Source organism: Schistocerca piceifrons, chromosome 2 (assembly GCF_021461385.2).
Source record: "Schistocerca piceifrons isolate TAMUIC-IGC-003096 chromosome 2, iqSchPice1.1, whole genome shotgun sequence".
Taxonomy (NCBI): domain Eukaryota; kingdom Metazoa; phylum Arthropoda; class Insecta; order Orthoptera; family Acrididae; genus Schistocerca; species Schistocerca piceifrons.
The window spans coordinates 334,131,455-334,152,520 of NC_060139.1; the positions used below are offsets into that span (position 1 = coordinate 334,131,455).

General features: G+C 40.8%; 1 protein-coding gene across 1 annotated transcript in view; it reads left to right on the forward strand.

The window, feature by feature from the left end:
* The window catches only part of LOC124777504 (rRNA 2'-O-methyltransferase fibrillarin-like), a 33,929-nt gene extending 25,595 nt beyond the window's left edge, over positions 1-8,334 (forward strand). Inside the window, 1 exon segment of the mRNA XM_047252947.1 lies at positions 7,671-8,334. Coding sequence (XP_047108903.1) covers positions 7,671-7,844 — 174 coding nt within the window. The 3' untranslated portion in view covers positions 7,845-8,334.
* The last annotated feature ends 12,732 nt before the right edge of the window (positions 8,335-21,066 follow it).

Sequence of the window (21,066 nt, forward strand, 5' to 3'; positions counted from 1 at the left end):
CATTGTAATTCTGTCAGAGACAGCAAAGGACTTGGAAGAGCAGTTGAATGGAATGGACAGTGTCTTGAAAGGAGGATATAAGATGAACATCAACAAAAGCAAAACAAGGATAATGGAATGTAGTCGAATTAAGTCGGGTGATGCTGAGGGGATTAGATTAGGAAATGAGACACTTAAAGTAGTAAAGGAGTTTTGCTATTTGGGGAACAAAATAACTGATGATGGTCGAAGTAGAGAGGATATAAATGTAGACTGGCAATGGCAAGGAAAGCGTTTCTGAAGAAGAGAAATTTGTTAACATCGAGTATAGATTTAAGTGTCAGGAACTCATTTCTGAAAGTATTTGTATGGAGTGTAGCCATGTATGGAAGTGAAACATGGACGATAAATAGTTTGGACAAGAAGAGAATAGAAGCTTTCGAAATGTGGTGCTACAGGAGAATGCTGAAGATTAGATGGGTAGATCACATAACTAATGAGGAAATATTGAATAGGATTGGGGAGAAGAGAAGTTTGTGGCACAACTTGACCAGAAGAAGGGATCGGTTGGTAGGACATGTTCTGAGGCATCAAGGGATCACCAATTTAGTATTGGAGGGCAGCGTGGAGGGTAAAAATCGTAGAGGGAGACCAAGAGATGAATACACTAAGCAGATTCAGAAGGATGTGGGTTGCAGTAGGTACTGGGAGATGAAGAAGCTTGCACAAGATAGAGTAGCATGGAGAGCTGCATCAAACCAGTCTCAGGACTGAAGATCACAACAACAACATAACATAGTATTGAAACATGTTTTGCTTTTTTGATGAGACTGGAGGATTTTTCAGTTCTAGTGGTAATGGAGTTCAAATTCTTGAATATGGACTGTCCTTGGAATTAGGTAATGGTTTCATGTTATAAAAGAAGATTTCTAATCCCTCACGTTACCCACCCTTGTCCTCGCTTCTCTTTAATTTTACCTGACACTCCCTTACATTGATTCTTGGTTAGGTTTATGTTGTACACTTGTTATCTTGTGTTTTGCATCTAGTTGCTTGGCATGTTTTACTGTCAACATTCCATCACACTGGGCAGATAAACGAATTACTTTCCTTTCTATACTTAATTCACGAAAAGTATATGGGCCTAAGATCAGGTTTCCAGTTGCTTTTTCACAATGACTTTCATCTATTGGTAGAAGTTTTACTGTGACAAACAATCCACAGATTAACATCAGTTCTTCCGGGTGTCATCAGTCAGTAGTGAGAGAATAAATGGATATTAAAAGTACAATGAATGATGCCTCTCCCGTAAATAACATAAACTGTTTGACAGAACTTTCCCACTGGTGGCTTGTAAGCCATATGTGTGTTTCCAGATTATTCACCGCATTTTTCTTGGGACAGCCCCATTTCTCCTAAAATGTTCTGCTGTCACAAAAGTCTTTTTAAGTGACATGTACAAATGTCCATCTTTTTGTGGTTCTGTGTGGTTCAAAGTATTTTATGCTACTGGAGGTTTGATTTGCAATTTACTGTAAAGTCACATTTTTTAATAGGAATGAAATGGACCCTATTCCAGATCCTCTGTCGCGCACTGCATTTGTCAACTAGACGTGTTCAATATAATATTCATTGACGTCCACTTTTTCTTTTAATTATCTTAAAATGGTATGGCATTAGCCTATACATGTAGATGCTTTCCATTTTGAAAGGTAACATTAACTCCTACTCTGCCTTCTGCAGTATAAATCAAAAGACTTGGATGTAGATTAATGATTCCAGCATTGAAGAAAAGTCAACTCTTAAGACAAGGCATAAGTGGCAGGCAGACATAAATTATTTAAAAGTTATTAATTTTCTGTTTCTCCGCTAGACGGTAGAAGTACTATTATGTATGGATGAATATTTATTATTAATATTGTAACATTGCACAAACACGATATTAGAATGTCCACCAACCAACTTTTAATTTGCTTCCACATAAAGGAAAATACACAAACACTGAATGATGTAGTAATAAGTACAACACACGAAATCAAGGGTTATATTAAGGCACAGTCTAACTTTGAAGTATTCCAAAGTCACAAAACCTTAGAGCGGCCAACGGCCTGGCACACCACCTTATGTACACCTGTTTGCACAGGGTGCAGTGCTTGCTGCACCATCTATGCAATTGTGAGGTGGCTTCTTTTGGCCAGCCGTGGAGGAGCACGCTATTTATAGGTTCTGCTTCCCATTGGTGGAAGATAATCAAAGTGAAGACGTGTGTCTTCATTGGATTGGGAGTGGACGACTGCTGGAGCAGGTGTCACAGGAGAATACACTCTGAAATGATGTACGTGTGGTGCTGACTCCCCAGCGAGAGACCTTAAGGGAACAATGGTAAAGGAGGTACCACATCCAGGCAGGCACTCGGCAATTGAGACGACACAAAAGACAAAGGCAACGACAGCGACAGGGACCGCATAGATGGACGTGGCCCAGTGCTAACCCCTCTGCCTGGTGGCAGTGGCACCCAGAACAAAGATGATGCAGGGGCCAAAGGGGCATGAGCTGCAGCAAGGATGGTGAGGCAGCCACAGTGTCTCCAGCGCATAGTTTGTCACACGTGGCTGGAGCTGGTTGTAGTGTCGGGACACCAAACTATTGGAGATGCACACAACTCAGAGGCAGCAGCTTCAGCAGTGATGGACAACTGCCAGTATCCATTTACAGTGCTGGCCAAACCAGCAGGCCCACGTAGTGTAGCCCGGAGAGAACCACTGTGAGGCTTGTGCCAGCAGGTGGCCAGCATCAGTTGGAGCAGATAAGCAGCGTATGCGCTGGCAGCCGTGAAGCAGCCCTGCTGGGCTACACTCACCAACTGGAATGAATGTATAGGAGCTCAAGAATGTATCGAGGGCTTTCTGGGGAAAAGATTGCATGATGTACGAAAAACATCTCGAACAACTGGAGATAGGACATTCATATTCACAGGACATGTACAGTAGTATGTTCAATTGCCCCTGATAGTGTGCAGTGTGTTAAGCTGTTCCACTGTTGCGCCAGAGCCAACGAGGACACAGATCTGTCCTGCATTGCCATTAGCACGAGGTATCAGGCTTCTTGGGGGATGGTCAGGTTGGTGCGACCTGACCCACCTTGTCATGTTCTAAGGCATTCTGCACACACCTGTTGCACTGCTGAAACACTTCGTCCCACACATACAGCAATTTCCTGAATGGGTGCACCACATTACCTCAGGCCAATAATGCATCTTCTTTCAAACTCTTTGATTTGACAGTACAGTTTGCACGTACATCTGCGGGGTATCCTGCACTTCCGCCAAAGTCACAATGATCCGTTACCTTTGGTTTATAGTGACAACCGCGATATCGATGTTGATCTTGAACCTGCAGGCCAATGTGGTTCAAATACTAATCATTTTTGCAGAACATATATATGTAAATGTCTTGTGAATATGAACGTTCTATCTCTTGTCATTAGAGATGTTCTGTTTTTTCTGAACATGGGTGTATTTTTTCATCTGAGTTTTGAAAGTACAGTTCAGCCACTCTGGTCACCATTTGCTTGAGTGTAAAATGGAGGGGCTGTAACATGCCAAATGCCATTCTTTGTACAAAAATCCTCAAAAGTCCCAAGACACAAATTGTGGGCCATTTTCCATCACAAGCATATGTAGTAATCCTTCCAAGGAAAAAAATCTTTGTGAGGGCATCCTTGTGGACATGGATGGACAACATACCATATAAGGAAATTTGAGAAAGTATCAGCAGCAACATGCAAAAAGGAGTTAAGTAAGGGACCCACAATATCAGCTTGAATATGCTCCCAAGGACACTCGGAGATGGGCCACAGGGAAAGAAAGGCCCGCAGTGCCGTCTGATAGGTGGAGTACTGTGGCATGCTGACACAACGTGCATGATCTCATTGTCAATACTCTGCAATAACACGTGGCAGCAGGCCAGCAATTTTGTACGAGAAACACGCCGATGGTCCTGGTGGAGGAGGCACATGATGTCTCGCCACAAGGCATATAGGATCACAAAATGGCCGCCGAATCTTCAGTAGCCAACAGTAACACGCCATCCAGAACTGAGAGGCAGTGGTGAGGAGAATAATAACTATACAAAGGATCTGAACCTTGGCCCGGTAGTTTATCCAGCCAGCTGTGGTGGACAAATTGAACAATCGGGCGTAAGACAGGATCAGTAACAACAGCCACCGAAATCTGGGAACTGTTAATGGGTAAATCATCCAGTGTTTTGGGCTTCTACAAGTAAATGGAAACGCAACAGTTCATCCTGCTCAAATGCTGAATCGGGGCCATTTGGCAACTGAGAAAGAGCATCCACATTAGTGTGTTGTGCGGTGGAGTGAAAGTGAATGTGAATCTAGTAGTTACAGCGCAACTAAAACAGAGCCCAGCATTTCAGGGGTGGGCGGCTTCATCTGGAAGGACCATTGAAGAATGGAAAAGAGAAATCAAAGGTTTATGATCAGTAATCAACTGAAATTCAGAACCATAGGCAAAAACACTAAAATTTTTTGGGAGTAGTGGTGTTACGCCTGATTCAGGGTTTTGGAAGCATACTCAATAATAGGGTGTTCAGAACTGTCCACATATTTGTGTGCAAGAACACCTCCAAGGCCATAATGGGAGGCATCTGTGGCCAAAACAAGATGTTGGCCTAGTTGGGATGTAACCAAGCAAGGAATGAAGTGTAATTTTAGTTTCAAAAGTGCAAAAGCACACTTGCAGGTGGATGACCTTTGGAAAGGAACACGTTTAAATAAGATAGCATGAAGGGGCTGAGCTACCGTAGTTTCTGAGAAAGGCTTGCAATTGTTTGACATTGGTAATATGCGGCAAAGCTGTAATGGCTTCGACATGCTGGCATAACTGCCTGATGCCAGCATATGAGACTACGAAACTGAGATAGACGGCTGAAAAATTTGCAATTTGTCCTAATTACATTTCAACTCAGGTGCCTGAAAAACCATGAATAAGGCCCAAAGGTTCTGCCACTGCTCAGCCATTTAGGAACTGGAGAGCACATCCAGATAGTTAGTGCACCCCGACAGTAGTTAATGCCCTCTTACATAGGGGCCGGAGTTGCTCCAGAAATCATTGAAAATAGCAGGGGCACTAGCTACAAAGAATGGCAGGTGCTGCTATTGGTATAGCCCTAAGGGGAGATTCAGTATGAGGATATGTTTGGACTCATCATCCAGATGCAGTTGCAAGTAGGCTTCGGACAAGTCTATTTCAGAAAAACTTTGGCCCAGAAAGCCAAACTAAGTGTTCATCGTGATGAGATAAGGGATAGGAATCAGTAACACACAGTGAATTTACAGACTTTTTAAAATCACCACAGAGTTCTAGGTTGCCATTAGGTTTTGCAACAGTTACCAATTGAGCAGACATTCACTAGATGAAACAGGCATGACAACACCCAAGGACGTAAATCGATAAGAGTTCCACTTTGGCTTGCTCCATAAAGCAAAGAGGATTGGGTAGGCAAAAAAAGAAAATCACGTGTGCACCTTTAGTTTCATTGTGATAGGAGCCTTGAAATGGGTAGCACACCCTAAATATTCAGAAAACAGAAAGGAAAATTCCAAATAGAGCATGTCCAGGTGCTCGTATGGAACTCGATCCAATACCACATGCACTTCATCAGAAATAAAAATTCCAAACTTTTTGAAGGCATCCAACTCAAAGCAAGTTTTCAGTGATGGCATCCCTAGAAAGGTCAAAGGTCAAATGACTACTTTATACACTATAGGAGTAAAAAACTATCCCAATATGGGTATATGCTGTTTGTCGTAACTTATCAACCAACAATAGACGGGACAGTGGTAGTGATACAAGACCCACATAGGTTTGAGAACTTAACAAAGTCATTGCCGCACCCTTGTGTAATTCGATTTTTAACATCTTTCCATAAAACCTATTTCAATATGTGTGGGTCTGTCATCACTTGGGAAACAATGTTCATGTCTGATGGAGGTTGAGAGTTGCCTCACAAACACAATATGATCCTTTAATAATTTATTTATTTATTTTTTACACACATTGCCCACTCATGTTGAACAAGGCAATAAGGGCACAATGGGAGAGGAACACATGGTCGCTGTTGTAACACTGCTGTTGCTGTTCTGCATGGCACTGCCCCATGCGATGTGGAGACCGTGGCTGCACAACTGTGATGTCATCTTCCCCCTCATGAGCTAACCAGTGGTGGCTGAGGGGGAGAAGCAATGCTGGCTACTTCATGTCAAGCTTATATCCGATTTCCTGCTTACCTAAATACCTCAAAAGACAGGGTAATATTCAAAACTTGTGTGAGAGAGGGATTTTCACATTGTAAAGCGCATTCACAAACTTCTCTATCAGGGGCCAAGCGTATTATAACATCACGAACCATTGAGTCAGCATATGCGTTCCACTGACCCTTCAGTAACAAACTGCCAATGACAGCTATGCCAAAGAAGTTGTGTTGCCAAACTCTGTACAACTGTTGCGGCTGCTTTTGACAATGGTAGAACTCGACGTGAGTAGCAATAACGTGAGTACATTTGCAGTTATGATTAGAGAGCAACCGACACATAAAATGAGAGATTGGCAGGTTCTTACAGATGAGATGGCCGACGCACAAGTTGGTAAACACAAGGAAAAATCCATGACAGAAAGAAACCCTTACACACATTGGGGTTAGCCACATCAAAAGCTTGGAAATATTGACAAAGGCGTTTTTTGTATGTGTCCCAGTCGTCTGCAGTATCATCATATGGAAGAAACAGTGGGGGTTGAGTCAAAGGTGATGAATCCTGGCGCATCAGGAAAGCTGACAAATTATGTAGTACCATGGAGAGATCCTGTTGCTGATTGGTAAGAGCCCACTGCTGTTCAACAAGAGACTGAAGAAGCATTTTGGCCATAGTGAACCCTAAACGAAACATGCTGAGTAGAAAACCACATTAGTCGCCAGAAATATTGTAGTATTACACAAACACAATATTAGAATTCCCACCAACCAACTTTTAATTCATTTCCCCATAAAGGAAAATACAGACACTCTGAATGATGTAGTAGTGAGTACAACACACGAAATCGAGAGTTACATTGAGGCACACTCTAACTGAAGTATTCAGAAATCGTGGAACATTAGTGTGTCCGAGGGCCGAGTGTGCTTGCTTGTGTACAATTGTTTGCACACGGTGCAGCACTTGCTGCACCATTGTGACAGTCTTAGAGTGGACATGGAGGCAGGCGGTTTAATTATGCATGCTCACTGTATAGGGTTACAACCATTACTCTTACATGTAAACAGAAATTAAAGTAGGCTATTTTGTTCCCTCATTCTTTCAACATTGCCTGACCCATATCAATAATAGGCTTTTAACAATAACACAGGACAAAATATATCCATTTATGCTAACATCAAAAAGGAATCTTAAAGTAATTACTGTAATTAATCGATATTGTGCTCTTTCAAGTATGTTTAGCTAGTTTTTTAACTGCCTTTAATGTATTGATCATTAACGTGATTAAAAAAAAGTGTTAGAAACAGTTACAATGCAGATGTTTAAGTTCCAAATTGTCATATATTTCCAGAGATATTTTAAAAGTATAATACAGAAAGTGTACTTTAAAAATATTATTTGCCGGTCAATATTGTTTCCAGGCAAGTTGCATTGATTCAACAGCGCAACCAGAAGCAGTATTTGCTGCAGAAGTGAAGAAACTGCAAGCGGATAAGTTAAAACCTCAAGAACAGATAACATTGGAACCTTATGAACGGGACCATGCGGTAGTTGTGGGTGTCTACAGGCCACCACCCAAGGCCAAAGGCAGTTAGTGTATTGGTGCTATCCTTCATTGCTTCAGATTTTTCTATTTGAGAGAAATTGAGTTTTATTCTGGCACAGTGCTGAATTTGTGGTTATATGGCCATTGTGACTGCAGTCAGTGAAATTATGACTATTACTTTTTATTTGTATCATTTGTTTGTCACAGTGGCATTTCAGCTGTAAATGATTAGCTCAAGGACTTGTAATAAAGATTAATTTTTATAAAATATTTGCCCTCAGTAATCAGGGCAATAATGAGCTTAACAAGTTATTTTACATGTCATGTGTACAATGTATAGTACAAGCATTCCTCTTTCATACCTACTGTTACATCTACTGAATCTAGAAAGTGTTCAGTTTGTATCTGCTAGTGAAGATGACAAGAAAGAGTTGTTTCTTTTTATGTACAATAGAATTGTTAATATTTTAATGTCTCATTGTGTTTGCAGCGTAAGTTGCATGACATCTTCCACATTGGAAATAAAGATTATCTTTTAAGAAGCTCTTCCAATATCATGTTGGAATTTGTTATTCTGGCAAAATTCGCAAGCATTTGTGATTCTGAAAGGTTAATGCCCTCTGCATTTGTAATCCTAGCTGTGAATAAGAAAGCTAATTGAATGGAGACACTTTCTGGATAATATTGCACAGCAGAGAAGCTGCTGCCTTCTTAATCTAATCAATCTGTTACCTAGGAGGAATTGACATTAGCATTTGGAATAGTAGTTTTCTGAATGGTAGAGTTTTTTACTTAAAGCATGTGCATGGTACAAGTTTGTTTTGTTTGTGTTTGAAGTGTGCCTGTATTGTTGGTGAATTTGGTTCTAAGAATATGGGAGACAAAAAGTTGTCATGAGCTTTGCAATCAGCGTAATTTGTCACCATAAGTTTACACATAACATTCAGCTCCTAAATTTTTCAGTTGCAACAGTGTGTTGAAGAGTGACCAAGAGCCTGATCATTACAGATGCCTTGCAGTTGGAAGGTATCAGCTGGCTTTCTACAGCAACTGTACTCAGAAAACTGCATTAGCACCAAGATGAAGGTCACCTGCTTCTGCAAGTGCACCTTGCTGTACTACAGTCATTTCAAAGAAATGACTAATGGTTCTGAGATGATCAGAAGAAACTGGATTATTATATAAACTACCTATAATTTTTATAGGGTTGAGAATGCCTTTGAAATCTTGACAAATAGCAAAGGAGGCTGGTTAATGTCATTGGAGTTAAGTGACAACCATGACAGAACTAGTTAACCAAAGAGTGATGCTTGGTAACTACTACTGAAGAGTCTATGGTTCTTATATGCTTGAAGTAGTGTCATAACCTATATATCATGAAGATCATGTTACTATGCCTGTTCAATTAAGAATGTGACTATAGGCACTTCATATTGCTTACGCTATCTGCTTCCTGCCTTGCTTATGGATGATACTACAAAAGGGGTTGCAAAATGTGGTAAACTCAAAAAGGCTTAAAAATCATGCTCTCCACAACTGGCAATGGTGTAATGAACATCAGGTGTATTTTGTTTCTTGATAAGTAACACACAATGGCACTGCCTGTAAGGACTGCATGTGCCCTGAGGAACATTCTTAAATGTTCTGGCACTTGTGCCCATCTGTTCAACAAACCCACTTACAGTTACAGGTGTCTTTATTCTTTGAATTGTTTATTTCTCACCCAGCATTATCCAATGCTACATAGCATTTGACTTCAATTACAGCCATGATCATACAGAACTGAACATACTAGTTTTTCTTTGTTTAAAGACAGTTATTGCTATTTAAAAGAAACTGTGTAATTATTCCCTGAGTTCATTCCATACTCCACAGATCATTTGCAGAGTTTCTATCGAAATGTAAATCTTGGGTTACAGGCTAGTTACGCATGATTTGTGTTTGAGGATTATTACAGGCTGCCCATCTTGAGACTTACCATGTTGATTGTCACATGACTGCCAGCAATTACAGCAGTGCCTCAGTCAGAATGCCATGTGTCTGTGGCACCCATGAGGTCCATTGTGTTTAGGACATTAAAGGCATGGGTGGTGTTTTTGTAAGAAGGTTACAGAGGTCCATTATTTGAAAAGTGAAGTAAAATCAAAAAATTCTCAAGAACATGTGGTTGTACAATACTCATTACAGTGCTGTGAAGTTGATGCAGCTGGCAACATTGCTTGGGAAATTGTTACTGGAATTTGAAAGGAGATATAGAGATTGAAATATGTATGGACTTCATTGCAACTGATATCAGACTTCCTAGCATGCAGCTTGACAGAAAATGAAATGTGGGTTTTTGGCACTGTTTAAACATATTGTGTGTGTGTGTGTGTGTGTGTTGGGGGGATGTAGTGACAGCTGTATTATGTGAACAACGCAAAATTATCAATGTTCTCCCCCCCCCCCCCCCCCCCCCAATTTCTCTTAAAAATGTCAAGGGCAATAATACCCATCATAATAAATCATCCATATCTTGCATTGTGATTTTTAGCTATTCCACAAATTATACGCAGTGCTCTAAAGGAAAGGATGGGCAGAAAATCAAATTCCCACAGCATCACACAATCATTGCAATTTTCACAAAGTCTCTCTGTCACAATGACAGAGAGTAAAATCACCCATTTTCAAATCCTAGCCTGTGGTGATGGATTTTTCTGAACATACCCTATAGCTACCAAATGATCCACTTTTATTTGTTTATACTAAAAATGATGCAAGTAAGTTTGTTACCATTAAAGAAAGGTGAAACCGTTTTAAATTTACACCAAGAAACAGTACCATGACATCTGCACGGAATTTATAAGAATCTACATCACAATAACAGGACAGGCTATTGTTAACAAAATGTGGATATGGATTAAAAAGAGACTTCTTGGCATTTATACACTGGTGTGCAAAACTTAAGGATGAAAGTAACTTAGGTATGATATGTCACTGCAAAAATAACATACCTCAATGATACTTCGACCATACATAGGAAGAATAACTAGTGTGGTACAGAAGGTAAGTGAAAGAAATAACACACACACAGAAATGACACTTTTGTTCAAAGACAATAATTACACTCTAGTCACCCCAATTTCTGATGGTCCTGTGGACATTACGAAAGGAGGGATATGATTCTCAACAGGGCGTGTGATCACGGGGGATGGCAATGCCTGCTGTGCAGTGTGCCCCCATGCTGACTACAAGCTTGGTAAGGATTTTTTGTGGAGTGGCATTCAATTTCTTCCCCAGCCTGCTGACAACTACGGGGTGGTCGTTGGTGCGTATGGATGTGCCGCAATGTGTATCCCCAACAAATCCAACGCATGTTGAATGGGATGTATGTTGGGGGGCAATGGGTGAGCCAGTCCATTTGCCGAGTATCCTCTTGTTCCAAGAGTTGCTTCACGTGCGATGTTCATGGTCGGCAACAATATCCACAAAAAAAGTCTGGTCAAATGCACCCTTGGAAAGACGCACATGGGGAACTAGTACATTGTCATAATGTTGAAAGTGAGAGTACAGAGTTCAAAGATTTGGAGGTCAGTCTATCCATGCAACATTATGCCTCTCCATAACATAACACCATAAGCACCAAATGTTCCTACCTCTCACCATGGGGGTGGGGGGGGGGGGGGTGCACCCAGCACTTTCTAACATGATCATTTTAGTGGTCCAGGTGTGGGAAGTTGTTGCAAGGGCTCAATGACCTCCAAATATTTGAACATGGTACACTTACCAGACATTGTTATTGTGACACCGTACTCCTTTCCTATGCATCTCTTTTCTGGGGTGCATTCAGCCCTGACTTCATTTTTATGGTTTGACACTATGCAACCACATCAAATAGCCCTGGTGGAGGAGCCCTTGGAATGAGAGGATTTACAGTGACTGCACTGCACGTTTCCCCAACTTTATTGAGCACATGTGGGATGTGTCAAAGATATCTGTTACAGCACATCCACTGACGACAGGATGGAGGACGTTGCAGAACATGTCCATCTATGGTGATCACACATCCTATTAAGATCCATGTCCTGCCTTTTGTAGTTGGGCCTGTTTCATGTGAAATCGCCCAGGTGTTTGTGAAAATTTGGTGTAAGAAAGTACAAAATGAAATATGGTTAAAATAATTTTTCAACTTTTTTTGATGGAGGATAGTTAAGCCAATTTGAAATGTGGGTCATTTTCACAAAGTGACATCGAGTAACAAGATAGCTTTTAATTTGTAACCGCTGTAACTTTTTAATTTATTAATCAGTATTATTTAATTTGGTTTCATGGTAAAGATAAAAGAATCAACTACAGTATAAAATTATTAAGAAGGGGTAATCATGCATAGAAATTTTTACAAATCTTTAATGAAATTTCACCATCATAATTTTTGCTTCACATAATACCCATTAACATACTTTCAATATTAAAAAGAAACTGGAGGGTGTTTTTTTTTCTTTCTTGCTAGATCTTGTACTATTTCAATAAAGCTGTAATGATTCTTGCTTCAAATGGCTAAACAATGAAAAAATGTGTCACTAACTCTTTCTTGTCTCCCCTTGCAGACTTTTTATAATACATCCTTGGCTAATTAGACTATTAGTGTCAGTACAAACTTCAATCATCCATTTCTTTTCTGCAAAACAAACACACACACACACACACACTTCATTCAGAAATCATCATGAAAAAATGTTTTATAGGTTTTGTGCCAAAAACTATTAATAGTAGGAAAGAGACTCATTTAATAAACACGATAAGTCTGAATCGAGCTAATACTCAAGTAATGAAGATATGAAGTAGCTTAAAAAATATTGACAGTGTAACATTTGTAGACACAGAAATTGCTGCGACCCTTTTAAAAAGTATGGTGAAAAAGACTGATAAATGCTTGAAAGTTGTTTCTTTAATCTAACCACAGCAAGGAAGCATAAATGTATTGCACTTTTCCCAGGTATTAAGTTTTGTGTAATATGCTGTAAGTCAGTTTTACCTCCTACATTATATAGCTTTCAGCAGTGGATGAATGTGAAGTTCTACATCTACGTCAACTCTGCAAAACACATTTAAATGCCTGGCAGAAGGTTCATTGAAGCACCTTCACAACAATTCTCTATTATTCCAATCTTGAAGAGCGCGGAAAAAATAAACACCTGTATCTTTCTGTGCGAGCTCTAATTTCCCTTATTTTATTGTAATGATCGTTTCTTTCTATGTAGGTTGGCCTCAACAAAAAATTTTGTAGTCAGAGGAGAAAGTGGGCGATTGAAATTTTGTGAGAAGATTCCGCCGCAAAGAAAAATGCTTTTGTTTTGATGATGCCCACCCCAATTCCTGTATCATGTCAGTGACACTCTCTCCCCTATTTCTTGATAATACGAAACATGCTGCTCTTCTCTGAACTTTCTCGAAGTACTCTGTTAACCCTTCCCGGTAAGGATCCCATACCCTGCAGCAGTACTCCAAAATGGGTCAGACAAGTGTTGTGTAGGCAGTCTCTTTAGTAGATCAGTTGCATCTTCCAAGTGTTCTGCCAATAAAATGCAGTCTTAGGTCTGCCTTCTCCACAACATTTTCTGTGTTCTTTCCAATTTAAGTTGTTCATAATTGTAATTACTAGATATTTGTTTAGATTTGACTGATTTATCATGTAACCAAAGTTTAATGGATTCCTTTTAGCACTCATGTAGATGACCTCACACTTTTCATCATTTAGGGACAACTGCCAATTTTCACAACATACAGATATCTTTTCTAAATCATTTTGGAATTTGTTTTGAACTCCTGATAACTTTACTATATGATAAATGACATCACCTGCAAATAACCTAAGATCACTGCTCAGATTGCTTCCTAAATCGTTTATATAGATAAGGAACAGCAGAGGCCCTATAACACTGCCTTAGAGAACACCAGAAACTTGGAAATTTGTAGTAAGCTTCTATGGGACCAAACTGCTGAGGTCATCGGTCCCTAGACTTACACACTAATTTATCTAACTTACGCTAAGGATGACACACGCACACCCATGCCCAAGGAAGGATTCGAACCTCCGACAGGGAGGGAACCACGCAAAACATGACAAGGTGCCTCAGACCGCAAGGCTACCCCATACAGCTAAGAGAACACCAGAAATCACTTCTGTTTTATTTGAGTTTCCATCAATCACTGCAAACTGTGACCCCTCTGACAGGAAATCACGAAATTGGGGCAAACTGCCAACACCCCCCCTCCCCCTTCCCCCACTCATAGGGAAATGAAACAATATAGTGTAGTCAGGTGTCCTTTCGAGAGAATGATTTACAAGTCTGTATTATGCAGGTTCTTAACAGGGGCAGAACTGAAACTTTTTTAGTACTACTTACAAGTCACCGTCTGTCTTCCACAATATTAAAAATACTTCATACCTCTCAGTTTGTGTCCGACCCCACCACCCTCCAGAATACATTTGACCCAGGTCTCATTGCTTATTAAAATTTCAGCTACCTGTATCAGAAGTGGTACATGTTACAGTGGAAAATGTCTTAAGTACATGGCAGTGCTGAGCGCACAGTGTGTTAATAGTTTAATGCAAAAAATTCAGAGAAATTTAGCATAAGTTGAGTTTAAGAGAAAGTAATGAAAAAATCCAAACATTTTTAACACTACTGAATACATGGTCACGATATTTTGTCAAAATAAAGCCATAAGTGGAATACAGAATAGCTAGGATGTGATAAAACATGTTCAGATTTTCTACTATGATGGTGATGTAAGTTGAATTTCTGCTACAGTCTGTCTATTCAGAAAATGTCAAAACAGTTTAGAAGACAAAAAGACATCAGGAAGATGTGTACTTACCTTTCAAAGAAAAATATGCTGTTGGTTGTTTAAAGTTGTGTGAGCTTTGCTCTAAAGAAGGATTAAAGGAAACTGCTCACCAAAAAATGGAAGTGCTGAGTCATCAATAAGCACACACAAAAAGAAAGAAGACTTAGTAGCATTCCGAGGAACTTTTTTCTAGATTAAATACACACAGAAAACCCACAGGCTTGCGTACATACACCCATGCCCCTCCATGGTACTGGCTGGAAAAACAATGCCAGTGCTCCGTTTTGACAGACGGACTGGTTTATGGTGAGGGTTATGTGGTGGGGTGGATAGAGGGAATGCTTACAAAGGAATCTGTGGTGCACCCACGTGGCACACTCCTATGCCAATTCATTTTAAGGGCGATCTAGAGAAAACCTTCCTTGCCTCCCAAGCACTATTCTGGCTCAAGTTTATTGTTGATATCTTCATGATGTAAGACTTGGCCAAGACCCTGTACTCATTCCTTCACAACTTCAGCACCTTCTCTCCTATCCACTTCACCTGGTTCTCCTCAACCCAATGTGCCACATTTCTGGGTGTTGACCTCCACCTCTGATGGCTCAATCCACACCTCTGTCCACATTAAATCTACCAACAGCACTTGTATTTCAACAGCTGCCATCCATCTCACATAAGAAAAGCACTCCCTACAGCTTAGCCACTGGTGGACGACTTACCTGCAGTGTCATGAACTACCTTGCCCAGTATGCTGTTTATCCTCACATACCCCTATTCCTCCTAATATAATGCCATGAAATTAGGGACATCCTACCCAAGAGCCTTGCCACGCCTCCTAAAGTGGTGTTCTGTCACCCATCCAAATGACACAACATCCTAGTCCAACCCTCTGCCAGTCCCATTCACAGCCCCTTGCCACAGGGATCATATCTCTGGTAGGCTTTGGCATAAGACTTGCCCAATCCACCGACCCTGCAATTTCTAGTCGTCCTGCCAAAGGTATATCCTAACCCATCAGAGGGCAGCGCACCTGTAGAAGCCATGTCATATCTGCTTGCAAACACTGTACAGTTTTTTTATGTCAGTGTGACTACCAGCCGTCTGTCCACCAGGATGAATGGCTGCCACCAAAGAGTTGCCACCATCCAGTGGCAGGTGTCACAACACGCAGCTGAGCGCAACACACCTGCTTCACAACCCGGCCGCCTGGATCCTCCCCTCCACCACCAACTTCTCTGAACTACACAAATAGGTGTTATCATTGCAACACATCCTCCTGTCCTGTGATTGCCCTGGCCTCAATCTCCAGGAACCCACTGTCTCCACATCCTCCATCTAACAGTTTCGCCTTCCTCCGTCCTGCCACCCCTCCCCAATTCGTGTCCTCAGATCACCTTCAGCATGTGCCACTCCCTAACAGCACCAACTGTGTGTGACATGCCTAGCCCCAATACCTTCCATCCCTCCCTCAAGCTTTCCTGTCTGGCAAACTGACTGCCTCCCTCTAAGATGCTAGCCTCCAACTCCTCTTCCTGCCTCCCCCCTCCCTCTACCTACCTCACCCGACTCAACCTCCAGCACAACCCAATCCACTTGCTGAAATGCAGTACTAGCACTGTTCATCCAGTCAACACCGTGTAGGGGCATACGTGTACATGGCTCTGTGTGTGTGTGTGTGTGTGTGTGTGTGTGTGTGTGTGTGTGTGTGTTTTTCTACCACGAAACAGGATTACTCCAAAGGCTAGCAAGTTTTTTTCATTTTCCGTGTGGCTGTCGATGAATCAATGCTTCTGCTTTTCCGTGGGTGGTCTTCTTCAATTTGTTGGGCAACTCACCCAGAATATCAAACCTTGACACTTCAAGCATCGTTATAGTGGATTTTGCATAAAATTGTGTGTTTGCTTCATTATGCTGCACGAATATTTTCACTGGCAGAACATTCCAGTTACCCTTCATCATTTAATTCAGTGTAATTATTGCCTTTTAATAAAGGTGTCATTTCTTTTCACCTCACTGGGTATTTCTTTCAGTTATCTTCTGTACTATACTGTAGCAGTTCTTTCTGTATATGGTCCCAAGTTTCATCATGCAGTGTTACTTGGCAGTGACACACCATGTTAAAGTACCTTTAATCCACAAGTTTTGCACATGTTTATATTAACTTTTTCTAATGTTTGCGACCCTTGAGTTGAGAAACTACCACCAACTAAATTACTCCAAGACCAAAAGACCAAGTATCACTGCACAATCATGACGTGAACCAATGTAGTTAATCAAGTACTCTTGCACCCCAAGAAATAAATGTGAAAAACAGCACTTCAAAACCTACTATGGCAGCAGATGAAATGCTACAAGAACATCCTTGCAAGCAACTACTGTTGTAACCAGTATGTCACTCACTACAATTAAATGTTCTTTTAAAAAAATGCTTATTTTTAAAAATCAAGGAACTGGTAACAGAGCACCTTCTTTGTCAAATAAAATCTTTTATAATGATATGATAATATAAACAATTTTGTAACCATCTTTACAGTGACTCAGCCAGTCTATTCACTTTTCTGGTTGTTCAATATTTCTGACAGATCTAAACGTGCAAATTAATTTTCTATCAGTATTTATAATATTATTCATTTGCTAGCTGCCTTTCCTATGTTCCACAAATTACAGACACATGTAGCTGTACTATAAGTAGCGTCCACTTCTAAGAGTGATAAGCATGGGACGGAGGCAGGGGGTGGGGGGATAAGAGGCAGTGCACCAAATGACACATCAACAAATACTATCATTCTGCTGATGTACAAGCCTCTCATTAATATTTATTTTCTTGCTGTAGCACATATAACTACTGCGATTTTACCAATGCCAGGTACATTATGGGTATTAAGAACAAGCAACAAATATTATGCAAGTAATGAGCTAACATTATGCACAAGAATGTCAGAGGCAGAAACTATGTTCATGTGGAGCAGACCCCAGGATTTTCAGCTGCCAAGAGAAAGAAGAACAGAAGCACATGATCATGTACAGAGACTGAATCGAAACTAGTGACTGCGGAAAATATTCTTTGTGCACAGAATGTATGATACCACACTAGTACTAGAGTATTTCTAAACAAGAAATTAGTTACTGAGGATTTCATGACTAACAACCTGTAATATATCTTACCTTTCTCATTTTCTGGTATTCTAGGCCAATGTACATATTCAACAGCTCCTTACCATCATAATAGTTGCTATTATTGCATGAAAATTAAATGATTCTATCTGATGTTATAGAACAAATTACTCAGTCACTGATATGCTTTGAAATTGAGAGGTCATTGCCGCGGGATTGGCCGAGCTGTCTAAGGCGCTGCAGTCGTGGACTGTGCGGCTGGTCCCGGCAGAGGTTCGAGTCCTCCTTCCGGCGCGTGTGTGTGTGTGTGTGTGTGTGTGTGTGTGTGTGTGTGTGTGTGTGTGTGTGTGTGTGTGTGTGTGTGTGTCCTTAGGATAATTTAGGTTTAGTATTGTATAAGCTTAGGGACTGATGATCTTAGCAGTTAAGTCCCATAGGATTTCACACACAATTGAACATTTTGAGAGGTTATCACATCCACTACTTAGTAACTTCGTTGTTAAGTGTGTTTGGCTGTATAAGACAATTAACATTTGTGATTTGTTCAGACGGCTCACACTAGAGGAGCGAGTGTCAGTATATTTTGCATTCTGTACAGTTTATTACAAACATGCTTCTCAAGACAACTTACATGGATGTACCAAAACTAAAACCACAAATGAGCATATTCATACTGTGCACATTTTGGAATTGAACAACTTGTGCGTGTAATAGTTTAATGCTATCAGCATGTAATAAGAAAGAGTTCAGAACATTTTACATGACAAATAAAGTAAGCGAGAGCTTTGTGCACTATGGATGCTAACAAATAACAAAAATGAAATTCTTATAAATGTTTCCACTTTAGAAAGAATGCAACTTAGTTTTGATCTGATTTGTTTCTGTAAATGGCATATGCCACGCATGAAAGAGAAATCCAAGCCGTTAAGTCAAAGTTGGTAGTTCTACTGAAAATGTCACGAACAGTGTTATTTACATGTGTAGTCCGCAAGCCCCATTACAGTGTGTGGCTGAAGATATTTCTGGTAATACTCTCTATTCCCTGTTACATTTTACAATGGTGTGCAACAACTGCCAGTAAAGACTTTATACAAGCTTGAATTTCTCCAATTTATCCTAGCATGGTCACTTCACAAAACATGGAGGAAGAAACATGTAGCCCAGTTATTTTTGGAACATGCACACTAAAAGTTTTAACAGTCCACGATGCATGATAATGCTTTTTTAATGTCTCCCATTGGTTTATGGTGAGCATCTCCATGACATTCTCACACACAAAAAAAGTTGTGACACATGGTTGACTGGAAGACTCTGAAGGGCAGATTCTGCCACGTTAATTAGAAAAGCTTTTTTTCCATCCCTCTCACACACACCATTTAAGTGTATCTGCTACATGTCAACGATTACTAAGTGTATCTCTGTAGTACGGTGCCAATTTTGCACTGTACAAAGAGAGAAAGTGAAACCCAGTGCCAGCACATAGCCTACTCGTGAATAGTACCAAGGAGGCCACCAAGCTTAACATCTGCATCGGCAGTGTCACATGCCCTCAATCCATGAGATCCTGCAGAGAGGTTTGGAATTTAATCCAGGACACACCGCAAAGTCTGGGGATCAGGTACATTACGCTATCAGCTCTCCTCTCCTAAAAAAGGGAAAGTAGTCAACAGTTCGTGATACTACCTATCAAAGTACTGCCCCCCCCCCCCCCCCAAATGTTGCTTAACTTTGGTGATCTGATGAGAACTGGTGTATTCAACAAGGCAAGGCCATTGACTGCTCTTTCACTTACTACAGAAACTGGACAGTAGAATTACTATCTGCAATATGTGGGAAAAGGTCTAGATTGCAAAACAGCAAGATATATTTTATCAAGCAATGCACTACCCTCATAAGGTGATTCGGCAATGAAAAACATATTTTATGTATTAATTGTTGTAACATTCGATCCAGTCACCACCATCATCACACACTGATTTCCACTTACTCCCACAACCAAATAAATATGTGAGTGAAACACAAGATACCGGAAAAATTATGATAAGCTTTAGGTGGATATTTTGCAGCCACATCGAGTCATGATGAAAACAACAAACTGGAAAAATTCTGGCCAACTAAGAGAACACCTTCTTTCACGGCCAGTCTAAGAACTTTTCACCTATAGTCAAGTCGGCACACCACGATCCTTGACAACTAGCAGTGCTGTTGCTTAACTTCAATTACAAAGCACAAATGGCTGCAGGCAAAAACAAGTCTTCTATGGTACTGCAGCAACACTTAGGCACTGCCATAGAGATGTTTACAAAATCTCATTACGTGATTGGCTGAGGTAGGCACATGAAGCTGCTGCTCCAAGTCCACTACAACTGTTAGGTATCTTCCTAAGTTGATTCAATTATAGCCTCTGCAGGTTGAAATACTGGATTAATTTTGCCTGCCATAATCTGTTGTATTCTATTGTATTGAACCGGGGACCTAGAAACGACAGAGAGGCTTAATCCCCGCCGTAGCCCTCAGTGGTTCACAACCCAACAACAGGATACAGCAATCCACTCACCCCATTGCCCCCCCACACCGAACCCAAGTTATTGTGCGATTTGGCCCCCAGTGGACCCCCCCTGGGAATGTCTCATTCCAGATGAGTGTAACCCCAATGTTTGTGTGGTGTGCGGTAGAGTAATGATGGTGTATGCGTATGTAGAGACAGCGTTTGTGCAACAACTGCCAACATAGTGTAACTGAGGTGGAATACGTGGAACCAGCCTCCATTCACTGAGGCAGATGGAAAACCACCTTAAAAACCAACCACAGACTGGCCGGCACACCGGACCTCGACACTACTCCGCTGGGCGGATTCATGCTGGGGACCAGCACACCTTCTCGCCCGGAAAGCAGAGCGTTAAGACTGCATGGCTAACCAGGCGGGCTGCCATAATATGTTATTTACACTCATCACATAGACCCAACATTTGGCTTTCAATAGCTTCTATTAAAAGTACAAACTGAAGAAGAGAACTCCTATAACTACACAAAGCACTGATCCAAGTAACAAATTGTAATTGTAGTGCACATATATTCAATGGTGAATAGAATGGTCTGATTTTGCACCAAAAGATTTTATTTCCAGACTCGCCATCCTGTATGTGCAGGCTATGGCTTCTCTAAATTTCTTAAGAAGTACAAATCACCCACCATGATAGTTCTATTCAGCTAGCATCTTATTTCTATCTCACTGTCAATGGATTTTAAATCCTAGAACATATTCCACAATATGCGAATGATTCATCAAAGCACTGGGTTAGTTAATGCTGTGTTCTATTCTCGAA